General features: G+C 39.1%; 1 protein-coding gene across 1 annotated transcript in view; it reads right to left on the reverse strand.

Moving 5' to 3' along the window:
- Window positions 1-2,325: 2,325 nt before the first annotated feature.
- Window positions 2,326-23,101, reverse strand: part of nell2b (neural EGFL like 2b) — an 81,917-nt gene continuing 61,141 nt past the window's right edge. The window contains exons 16-20 of the mRNA XM_053508934.1: window positions 14,913-15,053; window positions 13,510-13,703; window positions 12,775-12,951; window positions 4,988-5,215; window positions 2,326-3,033 (exon numbers count right to left, since the gene is read on the reverse strand). Coding sequence (XP_053364909.1) covers window positions 2,992-3,033; window positions 4,988-5,215; window positions 12,775-12,951; window positions 13,510-13,703; window positions 14,913-15,053 — 782 coding nt within the window. The 3' untranslated portion in view covers window positions 2,326-2,991. The remainder of the gene's footprint in view (window positions 3,034-4,987; window positions 5,216-12,774; window positions 12,952-13,509; window positions 13,704-14,912; window positions 15,054-23,101) is intronic.

A 23,101-nucleotide genomic window follows, 5' to 3' on the forward strand; every position in this document is an offset into this window, starting at 1 on the left:
ACAGTACATAAGATGCAGTATTTGCTTTGAGGATGCTGGTGGAGGAGTACAGAGAAGGTAATAAAGAGTTGCATTGTGTCTTTGTAGATTTAGAGAAGGCGTACGACAGGGTGCCGAGAGAGGAGCTGTGGTATTGGATGAGGAAGTCTGGAGTTGCAGAGAAGTATGTTAGAGTGGTGCAGGACATGTATGAAAGCGCTAAGACAGTGGTGAGATGTGCTGTAGGTGTGACAGAAGAGTTCAAGGTGGAGGTGGCTCTGCATCAAGGATCGGCTCTAAGCCCCTTTTTGTTTGCTCTGGTGATGGACAGGATCGCAGATGAGGTTAGACAGGAGTCTTCATGGACTATGATGTTTCCAGATGACATTGTGCTTTGTAGCGAGAGCAATGAACAGGTGGAAGAAAATTTGGAAAGATGGAGGTACTGTATGCTCTGGAAAGCAGAGGAATGGAGGTTAGCCCCAGTAAGATGTGTGTGAATGAGAGAAACTCAAGAGGAACGGTGAGGATACAGGGAGCAGAGGTAAAGAAGGTGCAGGAGTTTAAGTACTTAGGGTTAATGGTCCAAAACAACTGAGAGTGTTCAAAGGAGGTGAAGAGGTGGGTACAGGCAGGTTGCAATGGGTGGAGAAAAGTTTTAGGTGTGTTATGCGATAAAAGAGTATCAGCGAGAATGAAAGGAAAGGTGTACAGGACAGTGGTGAGCACAGCAATGCTCTACGGCTTAGAGGCAGAGTTGGAGGTAGCAGAGCTGAAGATGTTGAGGTTCTCCTTGGGAGTGACAAGGATGTATAGGAACAAGAATGAGTTCATTAGAGGGACAACCCATGTTAGATGTTTTGGAGATAAAGTCAGAGAGGCCAGATTGAGGTGGTTTGGACATGTTCAGAGGAGGGATATATAGTTAATATATCGGTAGAAGGATGCTGAGGTTTGAACTGCCAGGCAGGAGGTCTAGAGGAAGACCAAAGAGGAGATTTATGGATGCAGTGAGAGAGGACATGAAGTTAGTTGGTGTGAGAGAAGAGGATGCAGAGGATAGGTTTAGATGAAGGCAGATGATTCGCTGTGGCGACCCCTGAAAGGGAACAGCCGAAAGACAAAGAAGAAGAAAAAGTCACTCAATCACTTATTTATTCTCTATCCCGCATCTTCTGTACAACATTTTAAAAGGCCTGGAATCTATTTTAGGGGCCTCGGGGCAAAAGGTTAGGTACACCATGGATGAGGTGGCCAATCTGTCTTCTTTCTTTTGCATTACTATGTTTATAGTGGGCAGGTTTTGAGCAATACAGAGTATAATATTTTTTTCAGCACAACCTAGGCAATATTTTGAAATCAATTATATTTCATTTTAACCACATAAACATGACTGAAGGGAAAAAAAAGACACACAGGCAAAAAAATACCACAGACACATATGATCACATGTTTTATGTTATGTTTCTGATTGTTTTTATCTGATAATAATAATAATAATAATAATAATAATAATAATAATAATAATATGAGCATTAACATGACATTTTTGCGATGTCATTCCCATAATCCGGTATCGGTGAAATTCACACATTTTAAAAGCAACAATAACTTTGGTACTACATGACATACCCAAACACCCAAACACCCAGTTTGACAGCTGAAGACTCCCTCGTCGACACACACTGGCAGACTTCCGCATAATAAGTGCGCATACTGTATATATTTTTTTCCAACCCATCGCTGACCAACGTTCTGTTTTCAGCACAGATCCTCGAGTGCTGCTTGAGATTTAAGGGTTAACATCTGAGGCTTAAAAAACGTTCCTTCCTTGAGTCAGCTATTAAAGGTGGAACGCGTATTTGTTAGCTCCATAGCATCTCCGCATTCGACAGGAAGTTGAAGATCAAGGGAAGACAAGTTTGTTTTTGTGTAGTTGATGCCTCTGAGGTTGTCAGATTCTTTTCTTTAGAAGAAGCAGCCAAGATGGATTTCATGGCGTCTACAGTAGACCTTCAAGGACTTGACTCATAGTCCCCAGCAAATAAATAAATGAATAAATAAACAAAAACATACAGTATACTGTATCATGTAGTCTATATTTACATGTCAGGTCCAGATAAGGATGTGCGCAATTCCAGTATTAAATCCCCCTAATTTATAATTAAATCATCCATTTTTATACACTTGTGTTCACTTGTTTATCAGATAACTCACCATTTTCTAATGAGTTTTGAGAGATTAAAATGCACTGTTCTTCGTTACTAGACTTTAAGTCTATAATAAGGAAGCCAACATCTCACCTGGAGTTAATGATGAACTAAATGCCAAAAAAATTAAAATCAACCTTTTTTTTAAATGGAAATCTTTATTTCACTATTACACAATAGCAAGCCATTGAATAATTTAAACCTCAGTAAACCTTTAACAAAAATACAACGTTTAACATAAAAATGTAGGTGTTAAGTTTAAGAAAAAGCCAAAAATCAAGCAAGCCTGTAATTTTTTTGTCTTCTTAGAAATGGAAATTAGCAATACTGCATTGGCAGAGAATGGCTAATGGATTGAGTCATGCCCATGGATTGATGAACGTGGCTATTTTACAATGGAATGCATGGACGTCTGGATTTTGATCGTTACAATTAAAGCCTTTCCCTTCATGCATCAGGAATCTCTGTGTAGTGTCTTGTAGTCGAAGTGAATAAATCTGAGTATCAAAAGCACAAGCTGTTCACACTGCAGGTTGATTCTGAAACACGTGATTCCAATACTGTGATCGATAGATGAATCTTGCAACTTTATGTCATGTCTGTTTGATGCAGTACACGTGAGACAGTAGGAAGAAAAACCTGAAGGTGTACATACAGGCAGGAGCAGAGTGACCGAAAAAGAGAGATATAGAGGAAGCAAGGATCATTGATAGAGAGAGAGAGAGAGAGAGAGAGGGGAAAAATCAAGGGGATAGAAAACAAGAAAAGGGCAGTGAGATAGACAGTTGCTTTTTGAATGGCACTAGAGGCACAGAGGATCCACAGAGCAACAGACATGCCCGTTCTGTAGAGAGAGAGAGGGAGAGAGAAAGAGCAAAGAAGTCAAACCGAAAATATCAGTATAGAAAACTTGACACTTAAAGCATTATTACGCCCTTTAGAAAAGCTTGGTGTTTCTTTGTCTGTTGTATGAATGTGTGTAGGTGTGTGTAGGACTGTAAGAGCCAAGACAGTCTCAATAAGAAGATCAATTTGCTTTTGACTCTGGAGACCTGAGACCTCCACACCATTTAATATGGTTTCATAACTGTGCCTTTCATAATCTTGAGTCAGTTTGCTGCTTTTTTAAACATAAGGCTTGGGCCCAAAATAAATACACTGTCCGTTACATGTCTTTTTTTATATATACTGTTCATATATAAATCATCTTTGTGACCATATGTTCCTTTTGCACATTGTGAATTTCTCCATCTCTTGCAATCGTTTGCATTTTTGTCTGATGAACTGTGCCTGGTAATAATGGTAGTATTGCGAGTGATTTTTGGAAGAACAGTGGTGGATGATGTGATGTTTCAAGCCGGCAGAGGAGACAATGTTTTATTAATGAAGGTTTCGCGTTATTGATTGTTCTCATTAGCCATGACAACTTTGGATTTCAAAAGAAATCTCATCAATCTGTCATGGTTTGAAATCATTTTGAAAAACCTTCTGATTACACTGATCAGTCATAACATTACATCTATTAATACTACAACCACCTTCTTTTGACTTCTTTTCCCCATGCATTTCATGAGTGCTCCATCAGATTGAGATCCGGGGTGTATGGAGGTTGGTTCAGCAGTCTTGGGCTCTTTCCCTGTTGTGGTGTTCCTGAGTGTTCTAGTCGCTGTCTATCGTGGCCAGCATTGATTATTTTAATAAAAATTTGTGCTGCCTTGGGTTTGAGTTGGGTTTCTGTTGGATCTCAGGAGACGGAGTGGCCTTTGGTCCTTGGGTGCCTATAATCCTGTCACCAGATTGCTGGGGTATAGTTATGATTAATGGTGTTCAGTTCACCTGGTGGTAGTGCTGATGTTATGGCTGATCAGTATATGAAAGTGTGAAAAACTGATATATTTGTATAGACCTCAGTGTGGATAGAGAGCAATGCCTTAAACTGTGGGTCTATTTATTAGAGTAAATGTGCAAAACAGAAAAAGCAGCTATTTATTTATTCAATGAATGAATGAATGAATGAATGAATTATGTGATCCTCCAAGGTTTTTAATTAACGAATGAGTTTAAATGTACCTACATGTTACTGATTTTTCTTGCATGGACGTTTAGACAATCATAGCCAGAATCTAATCTTTTTATGAATTAATTACAATTAAATTGTAAAGTAAATTTAATTAGAGATAAATGTATCAATCATTATTTTTGACTGAAATAAGTAAAAAAAAAAACCTTGGCTGTTATATAAAAGAAAAGATTTGATTATGCTCAATGTGCAGCACAATGTAGAGTATATAAAAATAACAATAATAATATAGTATTTGTCACATGTACCATACATATAATTTTTTTTTGTTGTTTTTTTGCATATCCCAGTTACGAATGGGGTCAGCCAGGTTATAGCGCTCCTGGAGCAGATAGGGTTAAGGGCATTACTCAAGGACCTAAGAGTGGCAGCCGTCACCGTTTGAGCCACCACTGCCCAAAATGTTTTATTTGTTCCAGTTTGAGACTTTATGTCCCATTAAAAGACATAAATAGTCAATGCTAGGTGTTAGTAGTATATGTCTTGCCACTAGGATTGACTACATATATGTACATTATTACATATATATAATAATGACTGATAATTTAAATCTACACTGGATGAATGGTATAGAAACTATATTGTAAGTTATCCCATTTTTAAAGGAGACCTTCTATGCAAAATTAACATTTTACACATTTTTACTGATTCAAATGAAAAAGACATAAATAGATGCAGTAGTGAATAACTGTATTGTGTGTAATTCTGTGCGTCTTACCTTGCACTGGCAGATAGAGCACTCAGTGCCATGTTTATTCCAGGTAGAGCCGCCTAAGCGTGTTGCACCGTATTCATCCACGCATGTTTTAGTGATGTCATTGTACAACGTGTCTGCCTGGCATGGGTCCGATATGCAACGAGGGCAGCATTCTCCCTCTGGCACCGCTACAAATTCACAGTCAGTCAGCGGAGTACAGGGCATCGGCCAGCAGTCCACCTCGCCATGCTGCAACAGAAAGATACAGTATGTACCCACACGGTGCAGGATGTTCACACCACACACTCACACACACACACGTGCATCAGAATCAGAAATCACATACAATAAATAAAGCATCGATCGTCGTCCTTTTCCAAAAGCAGCTTCTTAGGAGTTTTGGATTTCTGTTACAGATTCCTAATGTGAATGTCTAGGGCTCAAAGGTACTAAACAGCACCACACACACAATAGGATGCCTATCCTCGGCAGCACAATTCTTTTAGAACGCTTTGTCAGAGTGCTTTTCGGACACACTCCTCATTCAAATATCATTACAGGTTCGCAAGGGAAAAAAGCTCATTATATTAGGTCCCTGAAGGCAATAGGATTCTCAAAGGCGAAGGCATACACTGTTTTATCCTGTTACTACAGGGTGTCCCACTAGGCTGAATACAAAGAGGATATATATATATATATATATATATATATATATATAATGTTCGTAAGTTATTTATGGAAATACGAAATAATTTTGTACATAATTATGCATACATGATAAACATATATAACAACATTGGTACAGCATATAATATGATGCCTAAGACTTTTGCACAGTATTTTTTTCTTTCCTTCTTTTCTCTTCTTGTTTTTAATAGGCTTTGTGACTGCCTTTGACTGAAAAAGATGAAAAAGAAGTGGTCATGGTGGACCAGGAAGAGGTGCAGCTTAAAAGCGATTTGAAGTTACGCATTAGAAGTATAGTATAGTTCATGCATAACACCAGATGAGCCTCATGAGCAGGAGAGACTTCATACTGTACATGTTCCAAAGAAAATGCAATCATTCATCATCTTGTATTTTTTAATCATATTTGAATCTCCTTTGAATTTCCTAGTTATCGCTTCCCTATCAAACAGCACACTGTTTCAAGTTATAATGTATATGATGTAATAGTTTTTCTCTGTCTTTCTCTTTTATCTGGCATCTTCTGCGTCTTTATTCTTCTATTCCGCGCACACACACAAACCCAGACTTTCTTTTGACACTTTTTTTCATCGTTCACTTCACTTTGTCTCTCACCAACGGCGTTCTTTCAAGTTCTTCATTTCGTGTTTATTCTACCTCGGAGGGAACGGAATTAAAAATTGTAATATAACCAATGCCGCTAAGCGATACTTTTCAAATCACATCTCTCTGCGACTACAAAAGCACGGAGTGACATGCTCACGATCAGTAGTATTTCTCGACTAATTAGATTTTGTCTTTCTCTTTACTGTACCACATAAAATTTTAACAAACAGGACAAAAAGCAATGCATGACAAAGACTATAATTGGGGGAAAACAGAAAGGTTAAAAAAAAATGCATGATTCAAATATTTATGATTAAATGATAAGTGATTTTTCACATAAAAACAAATAAACAAATCATTACCAGAGTTTGCACAGCTCAAATAAACGGCATAGATGATACGTGAGGTTAAAATACAGCGAGCTGACAGAGCAAAGGGTGAGCCGTAAAGAAAGATGGTGCTGTAATGCCTTGGCAACCTCGAAACCATTAAGTACGTCAGGATATAAGAAACCTAAAGCGAGAAAAGCAACGAGAGCAAGAGAGGAACCTGTATCTGTGCCCAGATCGATATAACTCTAGAGATTTACTGTCTATGTGCGAGCCGAACTTTATGATTCGATTTCGGCAGAGGGTTTTGTGAATAACGAGAAAAAGACAAATCCCCAGAGGAGGCTGAAGCCAAGCCAGAGCGGTGATGGTATCTGGAAGATCTGAAGCTGTGATTTTATGCACAAACTCCCTACACCTATTTATTTCTGCCAGATAGCCCCTCATTTTAAAAAGCTTGTTCTGTTATTGCTTCATCCTCACTTTCTCCTCCATGTTCTGTCGCTTAGTGATTCTTAATTAAAGAACTGCACATCAAATGACAACGCATGGCTGGGATATAATGTAAAGGCTGGCAGGAAAGCTTTGTCATGTAAAAACAAATAAAGTGTAGATTTTTATAGTATATTCCAGTTAAAAAGATTTTTATTTATCAATCCCATTCCAAGAATTACCCCTTGTTTCTAACTTGTAGGTGAATGTACGGAGAAATGAGAGAAAAAGAGAATGCAGGAAACAACATAAGCTGATGAAAGAAGAAACAGATGGTGCTGGTAAGAATTCTTCTTTCCTATTTTAATATTTTAAACATTGATTACTCCAGAACGTTCATTACTATAGTCATTAATTCACTCACCAGACACTTCATTACTGGAGGTAGACCTTGCTAGTACTGGGTTGAACCCATTTTAACCTTCAGATCTGCTTAGATCTTTGTGGTATAGATTCAACAAAGTGCTGGAAACATTTCTTAAAGTTATCATGCAGTTGCTGCACATCCTTAACGCAAATCCCCTTTTCCACCACTTCAAGAAGGTTGACTGTAAAGACTGTTTAGGTACACTGAACTTATCGTTATGTGCAAGGAACCAGATTGAAATGACTTTAGCTTTGTGACATGGTGCATTATCCTGTGCTCATAAACAGGGGTGGGTAGTAACGAGTTTACATTTACACTGTTACATTTATGAAGAAGAAACATTCGGCTACACTCGACTCGTTACTTATCTAACCATTTATTCTACACGTTGGATATTCTTTGTTTTTGCTAGAGAAATTCAGCTACTGTACTGTACCACATGACTGTGTTCCACCAATCGGATGTGACGACAATAATCATGATTGTTTGACCAATCAGCCGCAATAATAATAACCACATGTAGACCACACACACATGACGTGGTAGACAGCGAAAGAAAACATGCCGCGGTTATTTTAGCTGTTTTATTTAATGTTGCAGTGTTAACATACTTTATATAATTAGCAAATAAACTAGAGGCTAAAATATAAGTTTCTTACATCTGTTCTTCTAGACACAGTTTATAGTAACGTGAGACCTCTTGTTCATGTTCTAATGCTATTTTCTTCCTTAATTTGCTATTTTGTGAAGATATTTAGTTTTACTAATTTATTTTATTTGATTGTTTGGAAATATAATATATAATCTGTAAACAAATAAATGAATCAGACATTATGATGAAACAATTACTTAGTACTTGAGTATCTTTTTACCAAATACATTTTAACTCTTACTTGAGTAATATTTTGGATGACTACTTTTAATTCTACTTTAGTAATTTTATTTTAATGTAACGGATACTCTTACTTGAGTAAAATTTTTGGCTACTCTACCCACCTCTGCTCATAAAGGGATGGCCATGATCAAGAACAATACTGCGGCATTTAAACCATGCACAAGGACCAAGAAAATATCGGCCACACCATTACATCACCACCATAAACCCGAACCATTTACATAAAGCAAGACAGATCCATGATTTCATGTAGTTCCAAATAGTGCCAAATTCTGACCCTTACCCCCGAAAATCGCACTAGAAATCGATACTCATCAGTCCAGGCAAGATTTTTCCAATCTTCTATTGTCTAATTTTGCTGAGCCCATTTTAATCATAGCCTAAGTTTCCTGTTTCTGTTCTCAGCTGACAGGAGCGGGACCCCATGTGGTCTTCTGCTGCTGTAGCCCGTCTGCTTCAAAGTTTGATGCATTGTGTGTTCATGATGAGATGCTGTTCGGTATACATCAGTTGTAACTAAAGGTTATTTGAGTTACTGTTGCCTTTCTATCAGCTTGAACAGTCTGGCCATGCTCCTCTGACCTCTGGCATCAATCAGGCTTTTTCACCCAGAGGACAGACGCTCACTGGATATTTTCTCTTTTTTAGACCGTTCTCTGTAAACCCTAGAGAAAAATCAAGTAGCAGTTTCGGAAATACTTGTACCAGCCGATCTGGCACCAACAAGCATGCCACATCCAAAGTCACTTAAATTACCTTTCTTCTCCATTCTTTTGCCCATTTTTAAAATTCAGCAGATCATCTTGACCATGCCTACATGGCCAAATGCATTAAGCTGCTGCCATGTGATTGGCAAATTTACAGTAGATATTTGGATTAACGAGCAGTTAGGAACTGACGTGCCTAATGATGTGTCTGGTGAGGGTATAATCTAGCAAACTGACATATAAAACATGTCCCCCACCCCTTACCAAAACCCTGAACCTTGCCCTTCCAATAATGATAAATTAATGTGCTGCAGTGATATTTTAACGCATCCAGTCACTATAAGGTTGGTAATAATTTGCAATACAAAACAGCAAATCTCCAAGGGAATATGTCAAATGTCAACCATGTTTTTCTCATTTTCAATGGCTTAATTTATCTATTTCTTTCTAATATATTCATTTATATATGGAACACTAATATTGTGCAAATATTACACTATATCTTTGTATTTGCTGTTTAATACACCTAAGCAGTTTCAGCATATTTTTAATATCATAACTGCAAATCAGAGGTAGCCTGCAGGCAGAAATATCCGGACCTGATACTTTTCAAACAAGCTACAATTGGATTTAAGCACTTCATAAATAATGGAACTTTCTAATCTGATTTTGGTAGAAATTCTCAAAACAAAACTTCCTGATGTAATTTTATAGATAAAGGAAATAATAATGAAGGGTTGGTACTCTAATCTCTATTCACGATCTAGCACAATATTACCTTGCTGTACAGTAGATATGCACCCTTTATTTCACCTACTGTATATTCAACATATATTATTATATATTAGCATGGTGCAATAAGACATTAATAATTTAAGGAATTTTATACCTTAAATTCAGGTATAAAATATAAACCTTGGATTTTTGTTTCCAGAATTTTGCACACAATTGCTATTTTCTTATTATATTGTACTAACATGGTGGCTTAGTGGTTAGCATCGTCGCCTTACACGTCCGGGTTCGATTCCCGCATCGGGGTCTGTGTCATGAAGTTTGCATGTCCTCCTAATGCTTGGTGGGTTACCCTGGGTACTCTGGTTTCCTCCACAGGTCAAAGACATCCTTAAAATAATTGGTATTCCCAAATTGCCCCGTGTGTGTAGAGAGTGTGGGTATGTGTGCGATGGTTCAGCACCCCATTCAGAAAGTGCCCTAGGTCTCCAGGAATAGGCTCCAGGCACCCAATGACCCTGTCACCCCTAACGGTGCGTGAGCAAGCAGTTCGAAAAGATGCGGTCGGCTGACGTCACGTGGTTGGGAGGAAACACGTGATAGTCTTCGGCCCTCCCGGCTGAGTGGTAGTAGTAGCCTTAATGTGGGAGCTCCCTAGTGACGGGGAGGAATTGGCTATGACTAAATTAGGGTTAAAAAAAAGATATGTTGAACGTTATACTGTTGTCCGGTCTACTTCTAATCCCGGTTTCATCCATATCTATCTATCTATTTATCATACATTGCATGGTTAACACAATATACACTGCTTTGGACACATGTCAAAGTATGCAAAATTTTAATCGTCTGTTTTCTCTGTGATGCATCTGCATTTCAAGCATGAATGGATGGATGGATGAATGAATGGATGGATGGATGGATGGATGGATGGATACTTCATTGTTCCTAAAGGACATTCCAGACATCCAGTAGCAATGATGAAAGTGCTGCAAAGAAAGTTTTGTAGATGTGATTGCACACTGTATATCTTGCAAATAGTCACTAAACACAGATAAAAAGTGAAAGTTGAAACTACAAGAATATATTTATAGTTCTTGGACTTGTCCTGGATACCAGCATACAGTAAGTAACCTACTTACAGTAGTATTTATCAATGTGCAGTTACTATTCTTACTCTCATTCATTCACTCATTCTCTATACACTCACTATATACTGTCCATACTCTATATTCTATGATTATCCTGTACAGGGTGCCTGTTTGTACTGTTTGAGGAAACCAGAGTGCCCAGAGGAAACTCACCAACGGGTCCTTCAACGCTGGAGGCGTGAGGCCTTAGTGCTAACTATCACGCCACTGTGCCACCAATACCAGTTTTTAGTTTACAATTGCTTCATCGTTGAACCCCAACTCTTGAAAGCTAATTTGTCACAGTTGATGGTCTCCCACTGCGTGTCTTGTCATCAATGCTTGTTTTCCATTCTTTATCCATCTGTACACACTGCCGGTGTCATCTCTGTAAATATTCTCTGGGAAAACCTCAGCAGAATTTTCAGAGGATTCAAGTGAATGGGTTTTCTGACAGTGCAAAAGCGTCGTCTGTAATGCGACTAGGGGTCAGGGGTACCTCAGTGGTTAAGGCATTGGACTACAGTTTGGAAGATCCCAGGTCCAAACCCCACAACCACCAAGTTGCCACTGTTAAAAAGTTATTAGTTAAAGATTGCATTACTTACTTTTCTCATCAAAGCACAGTACAACACTTTTTGGTACCTCGTGTCATCTGGTATGTGTTGTAAGTATATAAGCATTTTTCAAACAAATGAATAAATGAGCTCTGTCCCTGTCTGACATCTTGCTCCAGTGTTCTCATCGTGGCATTATTGATTTTAACCGAATCTATTACTGGAGTACCTAAACATTTAACTTTAAATGGTTTGTTTTTGTTTCATTTCTTTTTCATCAAGCATCCTTTTCATGGAACAAAAACATCCTTTCTGTAAGTAGATTCCAGGAGCTGTCTCCCACTTTGCATAAAACCAATCAACAATTTTTCACTTTGATTTATACAAAGGCAGTGAGATGTGTCTATTCCGCCTATTTAGAACTACAACGGCAGCAAATATTTATCCTTGTGTATAATTTGCATGTTTATGTATGGTAATTTACATGCAGTAAAAAAAAAACCATACATGCAATGATGTTCATGCATTTTAATGCTTTAATTAGTGCGTGAAATGAGCAGGAGTAGGAAGGCTGTGCTGTTAGTGTATGTACTCTGACAGATGGAGACTAATGGAGACATATTAGAGGCACACTGTCCTTTGAGAATGTATAAGATGGGAATCATTAAAGTGGTAGCCTTATACTGGAAAAAGAAATGCATGTTAACCAGTATTATACAGTGGGTATAGAAAAGACCATTCATACCATTGATTTTAGGCTGCAAAAGAACCAAAATTGTAAAAGGGGTGATTCTTTTCAATACCCACCGTACAGTAGATCCTACCTTGTATATAGCATGATGTTGCTTTGGTATGGTATCTAAATTATGAATAATACTAATTCTGCACAGCAACTAAAGGTCGCATTCTATCCATAAACCTCTGTAGTCCAACAAGAGACCATGTAGGCCAGTGGTGAGCATTGTATTTATTCCCATTTGTTCAACCATGGTAGGACCACTAGTCAACATTTACAAACAATCTGCATATGTTTGGACGAAGAAGTAAACCCGGAGGAAATCCACCAACCACAGGGAGAACATGCAAACTTCATGCACACAGACCCAACATGGGAATCGAACCCAGGACCTGGAGTTGCAAGGCGACAGTGTTAACTACTAAGCCACATAATAAAAGTTTAACACATCTAAAATCACTCAAATGTGTCTTTGATGTGGCAAATAAAAAAAAAAATGATAAAAGAATGGGTTATAGGATTAGCATTTTGTGGCTTTCACGAAAGGTAGTGTTAGCATGCTAATTAGCTCACTATGCACTGGCACTGCTGGCACTTCTCCACCCAAGTGTCACCGCTGTTGTAAGTCAGGAGGCCATTGTAGAGCACGCACTGCGAGCTGAGACGAGGGTCGCACTCTGGACAGCAGGAGATGTCCACTGTCGGGTTCCCGCAGTCACACACCATCCTCCTACACATCACCAAGCCAGACTATGGAGAGAAAAGAAACAAACATGGTTGTTATATAAATCCTACAAATGAAACACTGATTATTGTTCTAAATCACTATGATAGATTTTAATTTTTATGTTTTTCACTTAAAAAGTGACTTAACACAGCATTAAATGAGACAAATTGGCGAGTAAAAATACGACAAATGGCGAGTAATCGTACGTTATTACAAACTGGAAAGATAGAGCTGAACCATACACTTTGCAGTTGTATCATAAAGAAAGGTCTTCATGAGAAGAAGTTTCATCACGGAGCTTGATGGGTTTTGCAAATGCACTTGACACAATACTGCCCTTGCAAGAACTGTTCCACAACAGCTGACCTTTAAAAAAGGGTTTTATTGTTGTTATCACTTAAATTTTCTAACGCCATATGTGTTATTTTATAGTTTTGAAATTTCCAGTATTGTTCCAAAGTGTAGAAAAATAAGTTCAAACTTGTGTCCAAATTTTGACCGGTGCCGCAGATCTTAAACAGACAAGCAGACTAGAGAAACACAAAGGTACACTGTGTACACTTCCTGTTAGATGTACTCACCTGACAGGAGCAGACGGCACACCTGTCCTCATCCAGCACCCAAATCTGCCTATTGTGTTTCACCTTCCCATCATGAAAACAGTCGCCTGTGCAGTTCTTCCCATGAGGACACCTGCAGTCATAACCTCCGTCCATGTTAAAGCACACTGTGTCGTTAGGACAGCTGTGCCTCCCTGTCTCACATTCATCAATGTCTGCAAAATATTACATAATATTACATTATGTCTTACCTATAAAGGTACAAAATGTTTTTACTTTAACAAGTTTAACTACATTAAAAAAGCATACATTTGCATAATTATTCACCCCCTCCTGCTTTCCCCCAAGCCATCACTTTGTAAAATCACCTACTGCTTTAATTAGAGCTGAAAGTCTTCTGAGATACGGGTTTATTAGCTTCAAGCTGTCAGATTGTACTGAGACATCTGTCAAACAGAAATTTTCAAATCTTGCCACCAGTTATCAATCAGATTGATTTAGGGTCACGGTTTTAAACCCTTACAGTCCAGCCCCAGTAGAGTTAAGGTCCTAATGGAATTGCCCTGTATTTGGCTTCAATTACCGTCCACCCTGACCAGCTTTTCAGTCCATGATAAAAAAAAAAAAAAAACATTATGTTCCCACCACTATGCTCATTGTTCTCAGTGATGAGCAGCATTGTGTTTCTGCCAACCATAGCAGTTTGTGCCAAAGCCAAAATGTTCAATCTTTTCAGAGCAGAGAGTCCACATTTTGTTCATATTTACACTCATTGGAATTTCAGATGACTTGTGTGTCCAGGGTATGGTTGTCCTTGAGCTCTGGAGCTCTCCAGGTACCAAATCAAATGTAATATTTCACTAGTACAATCTTCTTTTTCTTTCAGTTCCTCCTATTAGGTCTCGCAACAGCAGACCATTTGTCTCTATCTGATTTTATCTACCACATCTTCTTTTGTCACATCCTTATACATCCTCTTGGGCCTTCCTCTTTTCCTCCTGCCTGCCATGTCCATCTTTGACCCCTTGGGACATCACTCTACAATGTGTGCTGTGGAATCTAGCACCAGGATGTTAGCAGCAGATCCTTTGTGTAAGATGCAAAGTGGATCAGACTTGTTTGTCCAGTCCATCTCATGAATAATCAATCACATTGAGATCTGGGGATTTTTGAGGCCAAGTCAAACCCCTTGGACTCTGCAGACTCTACGTCAGGCTGTGATACACTGTGTGTTCTCATACCATTCTCTCAAAGCCAGGCTTATCTACATTGGCTTCTCTGTCTGATCTGACCAGAAGGGGTGGCCTTTTCTCCTCGCAGACATAAGCAAGTCTCGGGGTGCCCATGATCCTGCCACCTGTTTACCGATATATAACAATGCTATTCAATTCACGTGGCTGTAGAACAAAGAAAATCGTTCCTACCTTCACAAGACTCCCCGTTTGATAGAAACATTCCGTTATCATGGTAACCATCGCGGCATTCGCAGTGATACCAGCCTGGAAGGTTCACACACGTGGCTCGACTGTCACACTCCACGAAGCCGTTCAAACACTCGTCAATGTCTGTCACAAGGTCAAAGAATAAACATATAGAGAAAAAAGTAACACAATGTTTTTATTAACATCATTTCTGTCTATAGATTAAAATACATTCAGTGCATTACCATATATTTCTATGCCTAAAATATGAAAGATCGTTTTGCTCAGATGAAATTAGCTGGTGAATGTCTATTTTCTACAAAACGGCAGTGCACCACACTCGCCATCGAGTGTGTCAAATCCAGAGTTGGAACCTGGCATTGAAAATAGAAGCTCGCATGAACGGTCCCTGCAGTAAAATAGAAGCTTTTGTCACTTGGCTGAGACTAAAGTTACTATATCCACCTTGTGCTATCTGAAAAACCTGACTCACTGCCATACAAAAGGGAAAGTGAAAAAAAAAAAAAGTAAGGCCATCCTTCCCGTCTACTCCACTGCACTCAGTGCGGTTTGCTATTAAACACGTATTCAGCTAGTTTTTTTCTTTTCTCCCTCTATGTCCTTGATACATGCAATCATAAAAGACCCTCATTAATGGCCTTGATGGAATGTATCAATGCAGCGGCTATGCTATTCACTCTTTAAACGGAACAGAGCGCTTACAGGACAGACCTGGAGTTTACCACAACATTGGGCATTATGCTGCTTTTGAATTTGTCTTGGTTATCTCAGACTCTATGCTGTTCAGTAGAGTCTCTCTGTGGCTTAAGGTGTAATGTTTGTGTGTGTGTGTGTATTTCTTTTTATATTGAAAAATTAGAGTTCAGTCTGCATTCATGCATTTTGAATAGCACCTTGAAAAGAAATAGCAAACAGAAAAGTTGCACTTAGAGCTAGCTCTTCAATTAATTTAATTTTTTCTATGTTAAAGCAAATATACTAAGAAACCATTGTTTCAAGTTACTGTATAGGACAAAATGGTACTACTGTAGTCCCTTTCACGAAGGAACCTTAAAGGGACTAGTACCATCTTGTCGTATAACTTGAAACAATTTGCTTTAAATTTCTCCAAAGTAATTTTAAAAAAAGACTGGAAAGAAATCAGCGCCAGCGTCCTGTTTCCATAAAAATTAAAAAATGTTTTACTAATATGCATTATTGAAATTACTGTTAGCATTGGTATTACTTTAATACAAAAAAGGAACAAACAAGGACATTTCCAAAAGCTCCTGCTGAATAACTCTTATACTTTAATATAGGGGCGTTCAGGTCAAACCAGGAATTCTGATTGTATATAATACTGTAGCGGAACATTGTTATGAGAGTAAAATCTCCCTTTATTTCTCTATATAATCACCAGCTACACTAATGAACTTATCCCAGCATTTTACTAGTGCTTGTATACCATCAATGTAGAACGTTTTCTCAGGACACTTGAGTCATGATCGGACTCCCTGCTTCATGTGTGAAACCCTGGCCTCCGAGGAACTCCTTTAATGGCCCAAACATATGGAAATGGCTTGGAGTGAGAACAGGACTGCACAGGGATGTGGAAATGACTTTCCACCAAATGTGGTTATCTGTCGATTTTTAAGCATCAGGTGTTCCACTTGCTAAATGTTTTTAAAGGAACGACTGCGGTGGGCTTTTACAGCCTTCTTTAAAACATTTGCGCCATTCAAATGCTCTACTCCGGCCTCATCACCATACTGTGCTTCAAGTCTTCTGTAAATGTCAATCGGCTTTACGCCGTCATCCATGAGAAACTTCATCGCTTTGACCCGGACGACCCTTATAGAAAATGCTCACCAGTGACAAAATTAAATAACATACTGTAGATGTTGCATCTCTACTTATACATTTTAATATCTACTCAGAGCACCGGGGTCTTCAACCCTAAATTAGCTATGATGCTTGACATGTCACATCATGACCATTATGTGTCTTGGAAAAGACCAGAAGCTATAATACATGAAGCTATTAAGCCTGTTCTCATTATGTTCTAATTTAAGTCAGCCCCAAAACTCAGCATCACCCGAGACAGATGTTTGATGTTAACTTGACACAAATATTGATTTATCTTTGGCGTCAGATGTTGCTGTCTTCACATCATTAACTCCATTCATCTGTAAATGCTCTGCACTGATGAATGTACTCATTTGCTTAGGCGCTTTAATCTACAGCGTGTCTCTGTTTATAACACTTCACTTCGTCTGAATCCTGCTTCTGCCATGATTGTTAATTTTTCATTCTCAAGTCTGACAAGTGGTTACACTACACTGAGCTGTATCTGGGTGGAGTTAGGTCTGACTATCCTTAATGTATATACTGGTTGCATTTGAAATTGTAGTTCACCAGCTGATGACATCTGTAAAACCCAGTTTTATTTGGAATCATTATTCCTTTTTTATCATGCATTATGGTATGTGAAATACACGCTTGCTCTTTGTCCAGAATTCCATTATATCTTATTTGGTCATGCACACTTATTATTCTAGGACATGTGCTTTAGACACTACACTCTCCTGAGACCTTGGACGAAAGACAAACATTAAACCAGGAATCTATTGTGTCTATCCACTGTGTACACAATGTTTTTTGAGCTTAGACAAACAGGAACATTGTAGGGTTTATGTGGTCTTTAACTACAAAAAGTATTGGCACCTATAGAATGAATATGTAGTTGTGCTTGCTCAAGTATGAATAACAGCATTCGGCTTTTTTTCTCTAACGTCAAATAAGGTTTGTTTTTGCTCGTATGTGTCTCGAATTTAGGCGGCACAGTGGTGTAGTGTTTAGCACTGTCGCCTTGCACCTACAGGGTCCGGGCTCGATTCCCATCTCTGTGTGCATGGAGTTTGCATGTTCTCCCCGTGCTTGGTGGGTTTCCTCCGGGTACTTCGGTCCCCCCCCCCAGAGTCCAAAGATCTGCAGATTAGGCTAACTGGTTTTCTTAAATTGCCTGTAACGTGAGTGTGTGTACAGTACTGTATGTGTGTGTGCCCTGCAATGGATTGGCACCCTGTCCAGGGTGTACCCCGCCTTGTGCCCTAAGTCTCCTGGGATAGGCTCCAGGCCTCCCGCGACCCTGAATACAGGATAAAGTGGTATAGACGATGAGTGAGTGTTTCGAATCAGATTTTTCATTTCAGTGAGAATAACCCAAACTACATAACACCGGCATTTTGAGCACTGGCTGGGAATCGAACCCGGGTCTTCCGCATGAATCATCATAAAAGCTCATAAAAACAATAAAACAATACTGTTATAGGCTAACATCACACATCTTTGCACACAGCCGGGTGCGTTACAATAATAATAATAATACTAATAATAATACATTCGGAGAACTACTACAACTAATAATAATAATTCTGAATGAAAATGAAGAATAAATACATATCGGTTTGGGGGATCCCTTTTCCGAAAACGTGCGTTTTTAAAGGCCAGATCTGTATAATGTGATCCTTTTTGATTCTGATTTATTCCACTCCACAGATCACACTATACAGATCAGATGTTTTGCAATCTGACCTCAGTTCAAGCAGTTCAATCAGACTTGTACATTAATACGACACGACACTTATTACAATTTTGGATGTTTGATGTCAGTAAAAGAGGATTTAATTATTATTTAAATTTACGTAAGCACCTGAAGATCTAATAATTTAGCCTAGTAAAGCTCATGCCATACAAGTGAACCAATAAAAACAAATAAAATGGTTGCTTAGACTTCAAGCCGCAATGGATTAGCACCCTGTCCAGGGTGTACCCTGCCTTGTGCCCTGAGTTGCCTGGGATAGCCCCCAAGCACCCCCCCCCCCCCCCCCCCCCAGACAAGCGTTATTGACAATGACTGAGTGACTGATTAAACTTTAAGGCGTGTTCATGAATTCCACGTCACGTTCCGCCTTAACAGCTGCTGGTAGGATTTCAGCAGCACCACTGAACATCAACTAACAAGAACGAGCCAGCAAAACATCCTTTAGTTTTATTTGAAATAAATGAAAAAGGTAACAACGGTGAAAAATAATGTAATTGTTATGGGTCTGTGCGCACAAAAAGCTGCGTGCGTTTCAGATTGAGGTCTGGTGCTTAAACGAGCAGGATTATACCTTTTATAAGCATTTGCAGTGATGTTGCGGTAAAACAAAATTAGAAGCAAATGTAGCAAGTACAGCATGTTTGAAAAGATTTGAATGTATCTTTAGGGAATCTTGAATATAGCGGCAAAGGAAAGCTAACTATTTAAAAGCAAAAACACACAAACCAAAGGAGTGGCTGAAGAGCAAGCCAGGCTAACCTTAAACACATGACGTGACACACTGTCCTTGTGCACATGAGGGTCAATCAGAAACTTGATTTACTTGGACTAATAGCAAATACAGGTCACACTGTGCATAAATATGAACAGTCTAATGAAAAAAAATAATAAAAACAGGGCCTCCAAGTGGCGCAGTGGTAAAGCGCTCGCCCTATCATCGAACCCCAGGTGATGCTGTTTTCCTCTCACAGCCGGAGGCACAGAGAGAGCTGATTGGCCGAGCTCTCTCAGGGGGGAGGGATAAGAGGTACTTGTGCTCCCACATTAATTACGGCTCTACAGCCAATCAGGGGCGTCTGTGAGCTCGCGCACGCGGAAGGAGCGGCTAGCGCTTTCCTCTGAGTGTGTTACTCCGCCCCTAATGGTGCGTGAGTGAGCAGTTCGAAAAGATGCAGTCGACTGACGTCACGCGATTCGGAGGAAACACGGGATAGTCTTCGCCCTCCCGACTGAGTGGTTGTAGTAGCTTAATGTGGGAGCCCCCAAGTGACGGGGGGGAATTGGCTACGATTAATATTGGGGAGAAAATTGGAAAAAAAAAAAATATATATATATATTTTTTTTTTTTTCAATATATAATATATATAACAGATTTGGTCAATTAATCAGATATTGGTCCGAACATCACCTTGGAGTCATAGCCTTAGTCATCTTAAGCTTGTCTATATGTTTTGCCTGTGCATATTGACTTCCCTCTTCAATGCAGTGACGTGCGACATAGGGTCATGGCATCATTTTCATTAAATTTGTTTATGACATTGTGCACTGGATACATTTACTGCTACTACATCAGCCACTCTTTTTTTTTTTTTATAAAGTATACACCGTCTGTAGTGGTGGATTAAAAACTGCTATTTTTTTCCTAACTTCAGAATCTATTTTTTCCTTTAAACCTTATAACACTATTTGCTTTTATAAAGTAAACATTATTTCATTTTTCATTTTTCCTTTATTCTTACCAGCGCTTTCGTGACTGGAAAACTCCAAACAAATCAAAGCATTAGTCTGTCCAAACAGGTACATAAAAAAAAACATATTGCCTACATACTGAAAGATATTAAATCATCCAGGAGAACAGCAAACTTTTATCCCCCCAAGATGTGCACAAACCCAAACAGCAAAGCAAAGGTCTGCTGTGAACTCGACTTAATAATATACAGCCCTTTCATTTTTTTAAGCAAAGAAATCACTAGTCCCTCTTATTGTCACAGGTCAGTGTTCACTTAAATAAATCAGTTGGATTACCAGAAGCAAAAGCATGCTTTGTTCATACTGGTACTTCCTACATTATTTTTAACCAGCTTTTTAGCCTTTAATAGTCTTTCAGAGTATGCTTATTATTTTGTCCATTCACCATGGTCATGGTCATGGTCATAAGTGTTCTCCCTAAAGCTCTGATTTAAATAGTGTCACAACACGGTCCTTTTCCACCTTGCAGCCACAAGTTTAAGTGCCGCTGTTACACCTCTCTCCAGCTTTACAACCGTTTATATCTATTCCCAATCAGAAATCCTCTCTCGCTCTGCTTACTTAAATTGTCCTTCTGTCCAGTCAATTAAATTGGTTCCAACACATTTGTTTTCATTGCTATGAAGACAAAATCTAATGTCAGTTCTACCGCAGCCGCCATCAAGATATAAAACTCTTATATATTGATTAAAATTATATTATATAACTTTTTACATTTTCAAAAAAAAAAAAAAAAAAAAAAAGAGGTCATACTTATTTGTATCAGACATCTGGCTTTATAAAGGACACACCTCTAGTCAAGCCATACCATTCCCATTAATCTCATTTTAAAGTTATTTTTGGTCAATATCTATTTATCTTTTTTTTTCACACCCACATTAAAAATCAAAAACATTTCCAAAGGTCTTTCCTAGGCCTTCAAGTGAAACGCCTCATTTACCACACTGAAATGATTGCCAGTCTTCAGCATATTCACAATCCATCTATTAGATTAATATTTCTTATCACAAAGTATGCCGACACATTAGCATGGCCGCCTCGTACCTCCATTCTCCTGCTGTCCAGAGTGCAACCCACATCTCAGCTCGCAGTGCGTGCTGTACAAAAGCCTCCTGACTTACATCAGCGGTGACACTTGGGTGGAGAAGTGCCAGCAGTGCCAGTGCATAGTGAGCTGATTAGCATGCTAACACTACCTTTTGTGAAAGTCACAAAATGCTAATTCTGTAACACATATGGCGGCATGGTGGCTTAGTGATTTTCTTCCAAGCCCCGGGTTTGATTCCCACCTCGGGTCGGTGTGCATGGAGTTCTCTCCGTTCTTGAGGGGTTTTCCCCCGGTACTCTGGTTTCTTCCAACAGTCCAAAGACATGCAGATCGTCTGTAGTGTGTGATGGGAATGTGCTTGTGACCCTAACCCTACCATGGTTGAAAAATGGGAATAAATACTGGGTAGTCGCTATTGGCCTCCGCAATCCTTAGTTGGACTACAGAGGTTCCTTGATACTTGTGGTATGTCTTTAATTGTTATGCCTTCCAAACTTTAGAATTCCCTTTTTGCCTAAAAAACGACAAAATTATCCCTGTTATAAGCATATGTTTACATTATATATATATGGGTTTTCATGTTATGATGGTTCATGTTCATAATTACAAGTGACTTTTATCTGACTCAAATGTGGATGTGTTTGTCCTCTGAAACAGCACGTGTGTGCAAATTTGATACGTCTTTGCTCATTCATTTCAAACAGTGCGATTTCAACAAAAACATGCTTTTGATTTTGCTCTGGAGGATGGCGAGCAGTTAGTCGCTGTAGTTGCTGTTTTTGAAGTCCAGAAGAAAGGAAAAAAGCCAGGAGCCTTGCTTTATCTGTTTTAGCAGCTATTGCTAGCACTGCTGTGAAATCTGCATTGCTGCCGGTTCTGACTGATAAGCGTCCTACACTTGCGCAGAGGCAAACAGTCGCATGAATTCCGTTCTGACCGTTTATATTCAAGTCCCATCACCGTGAACCACGTACAAAAGTGACTTAGATATGGTCTGAAAAACATTTATGTGGTCAGACACCCCGAAAAAAAAATCTGATGTGAGTCACTTCAGGCTGGTAATGATAATGTTGCCCTGGTGATGCCTGGGTTCTCATGGTTGTCTGCTGTGTGCTTTTTTTAGCTTCATGTACCTTGGTGTCTCTTCCTGATGCATAATGGACCTGGGTTTCAGAAATGGATTCCTGTCTCTACTCTGAGACACAGAAACCGACACACATACACACACACTCTATTAAAGTTACAGTAAACCCACTTTCTGTGAACGACAGGCTGGCATTTGGGCTGTTTACGAATCGACTGAGGAGGGATTTTCCCAAGCAGAGTTCCTGGAGTGAGACATGCTGGATGCAATTAGTCAGGGAATGTCACGGTTAGATGGCACTATGCATAATTACTGTCTTGTTTCCCCACACAAAAAAGGCTTAATGACTTATTGTGAACAAATAAGTGGACATAAATAGTAGATAAATATGTAAACGCTATATACAGTAGTGATAACCATGCATACCAATAGTAAGATTTAGAATATATGCTCTTCACAATAAAGTGGATACTGTTAATGAAGTAAAAAGGATGTAATTTTCAGATGGACGACCAGTATTGTGTAGATTTCCTTTTCTTTCCTTTCTCCACAACACCTTGGGGCTTTGCTGTGGTGTCTGACAGCGGGACGTTGGCAGCGTTGGGTGCCGTGGGTTGAAGAGTGGGGCCTGGACTGGTATGGATTGAACTGGTTTGTCCGGGGAGTTTGGAGACCTTGAACTCTTTGCCTGCTGGATCTTGTGTGTG

Source organism: Clarias gariepinus, chromosome 12 (genome assembly GCF_024256425.1).
Source record: "Clarias gariepinus isolate MV-2021 ecotype Netherlands chromosome 12, CGAR_prim_01v2, whole genome shotgun sequence".
NCBI classification, from domain to species: Eukaryota; Metazoa; Chordata; class Actinopteri; order Siluriformes; family Clariidae; genus Clarias; species Clarias gariepinus.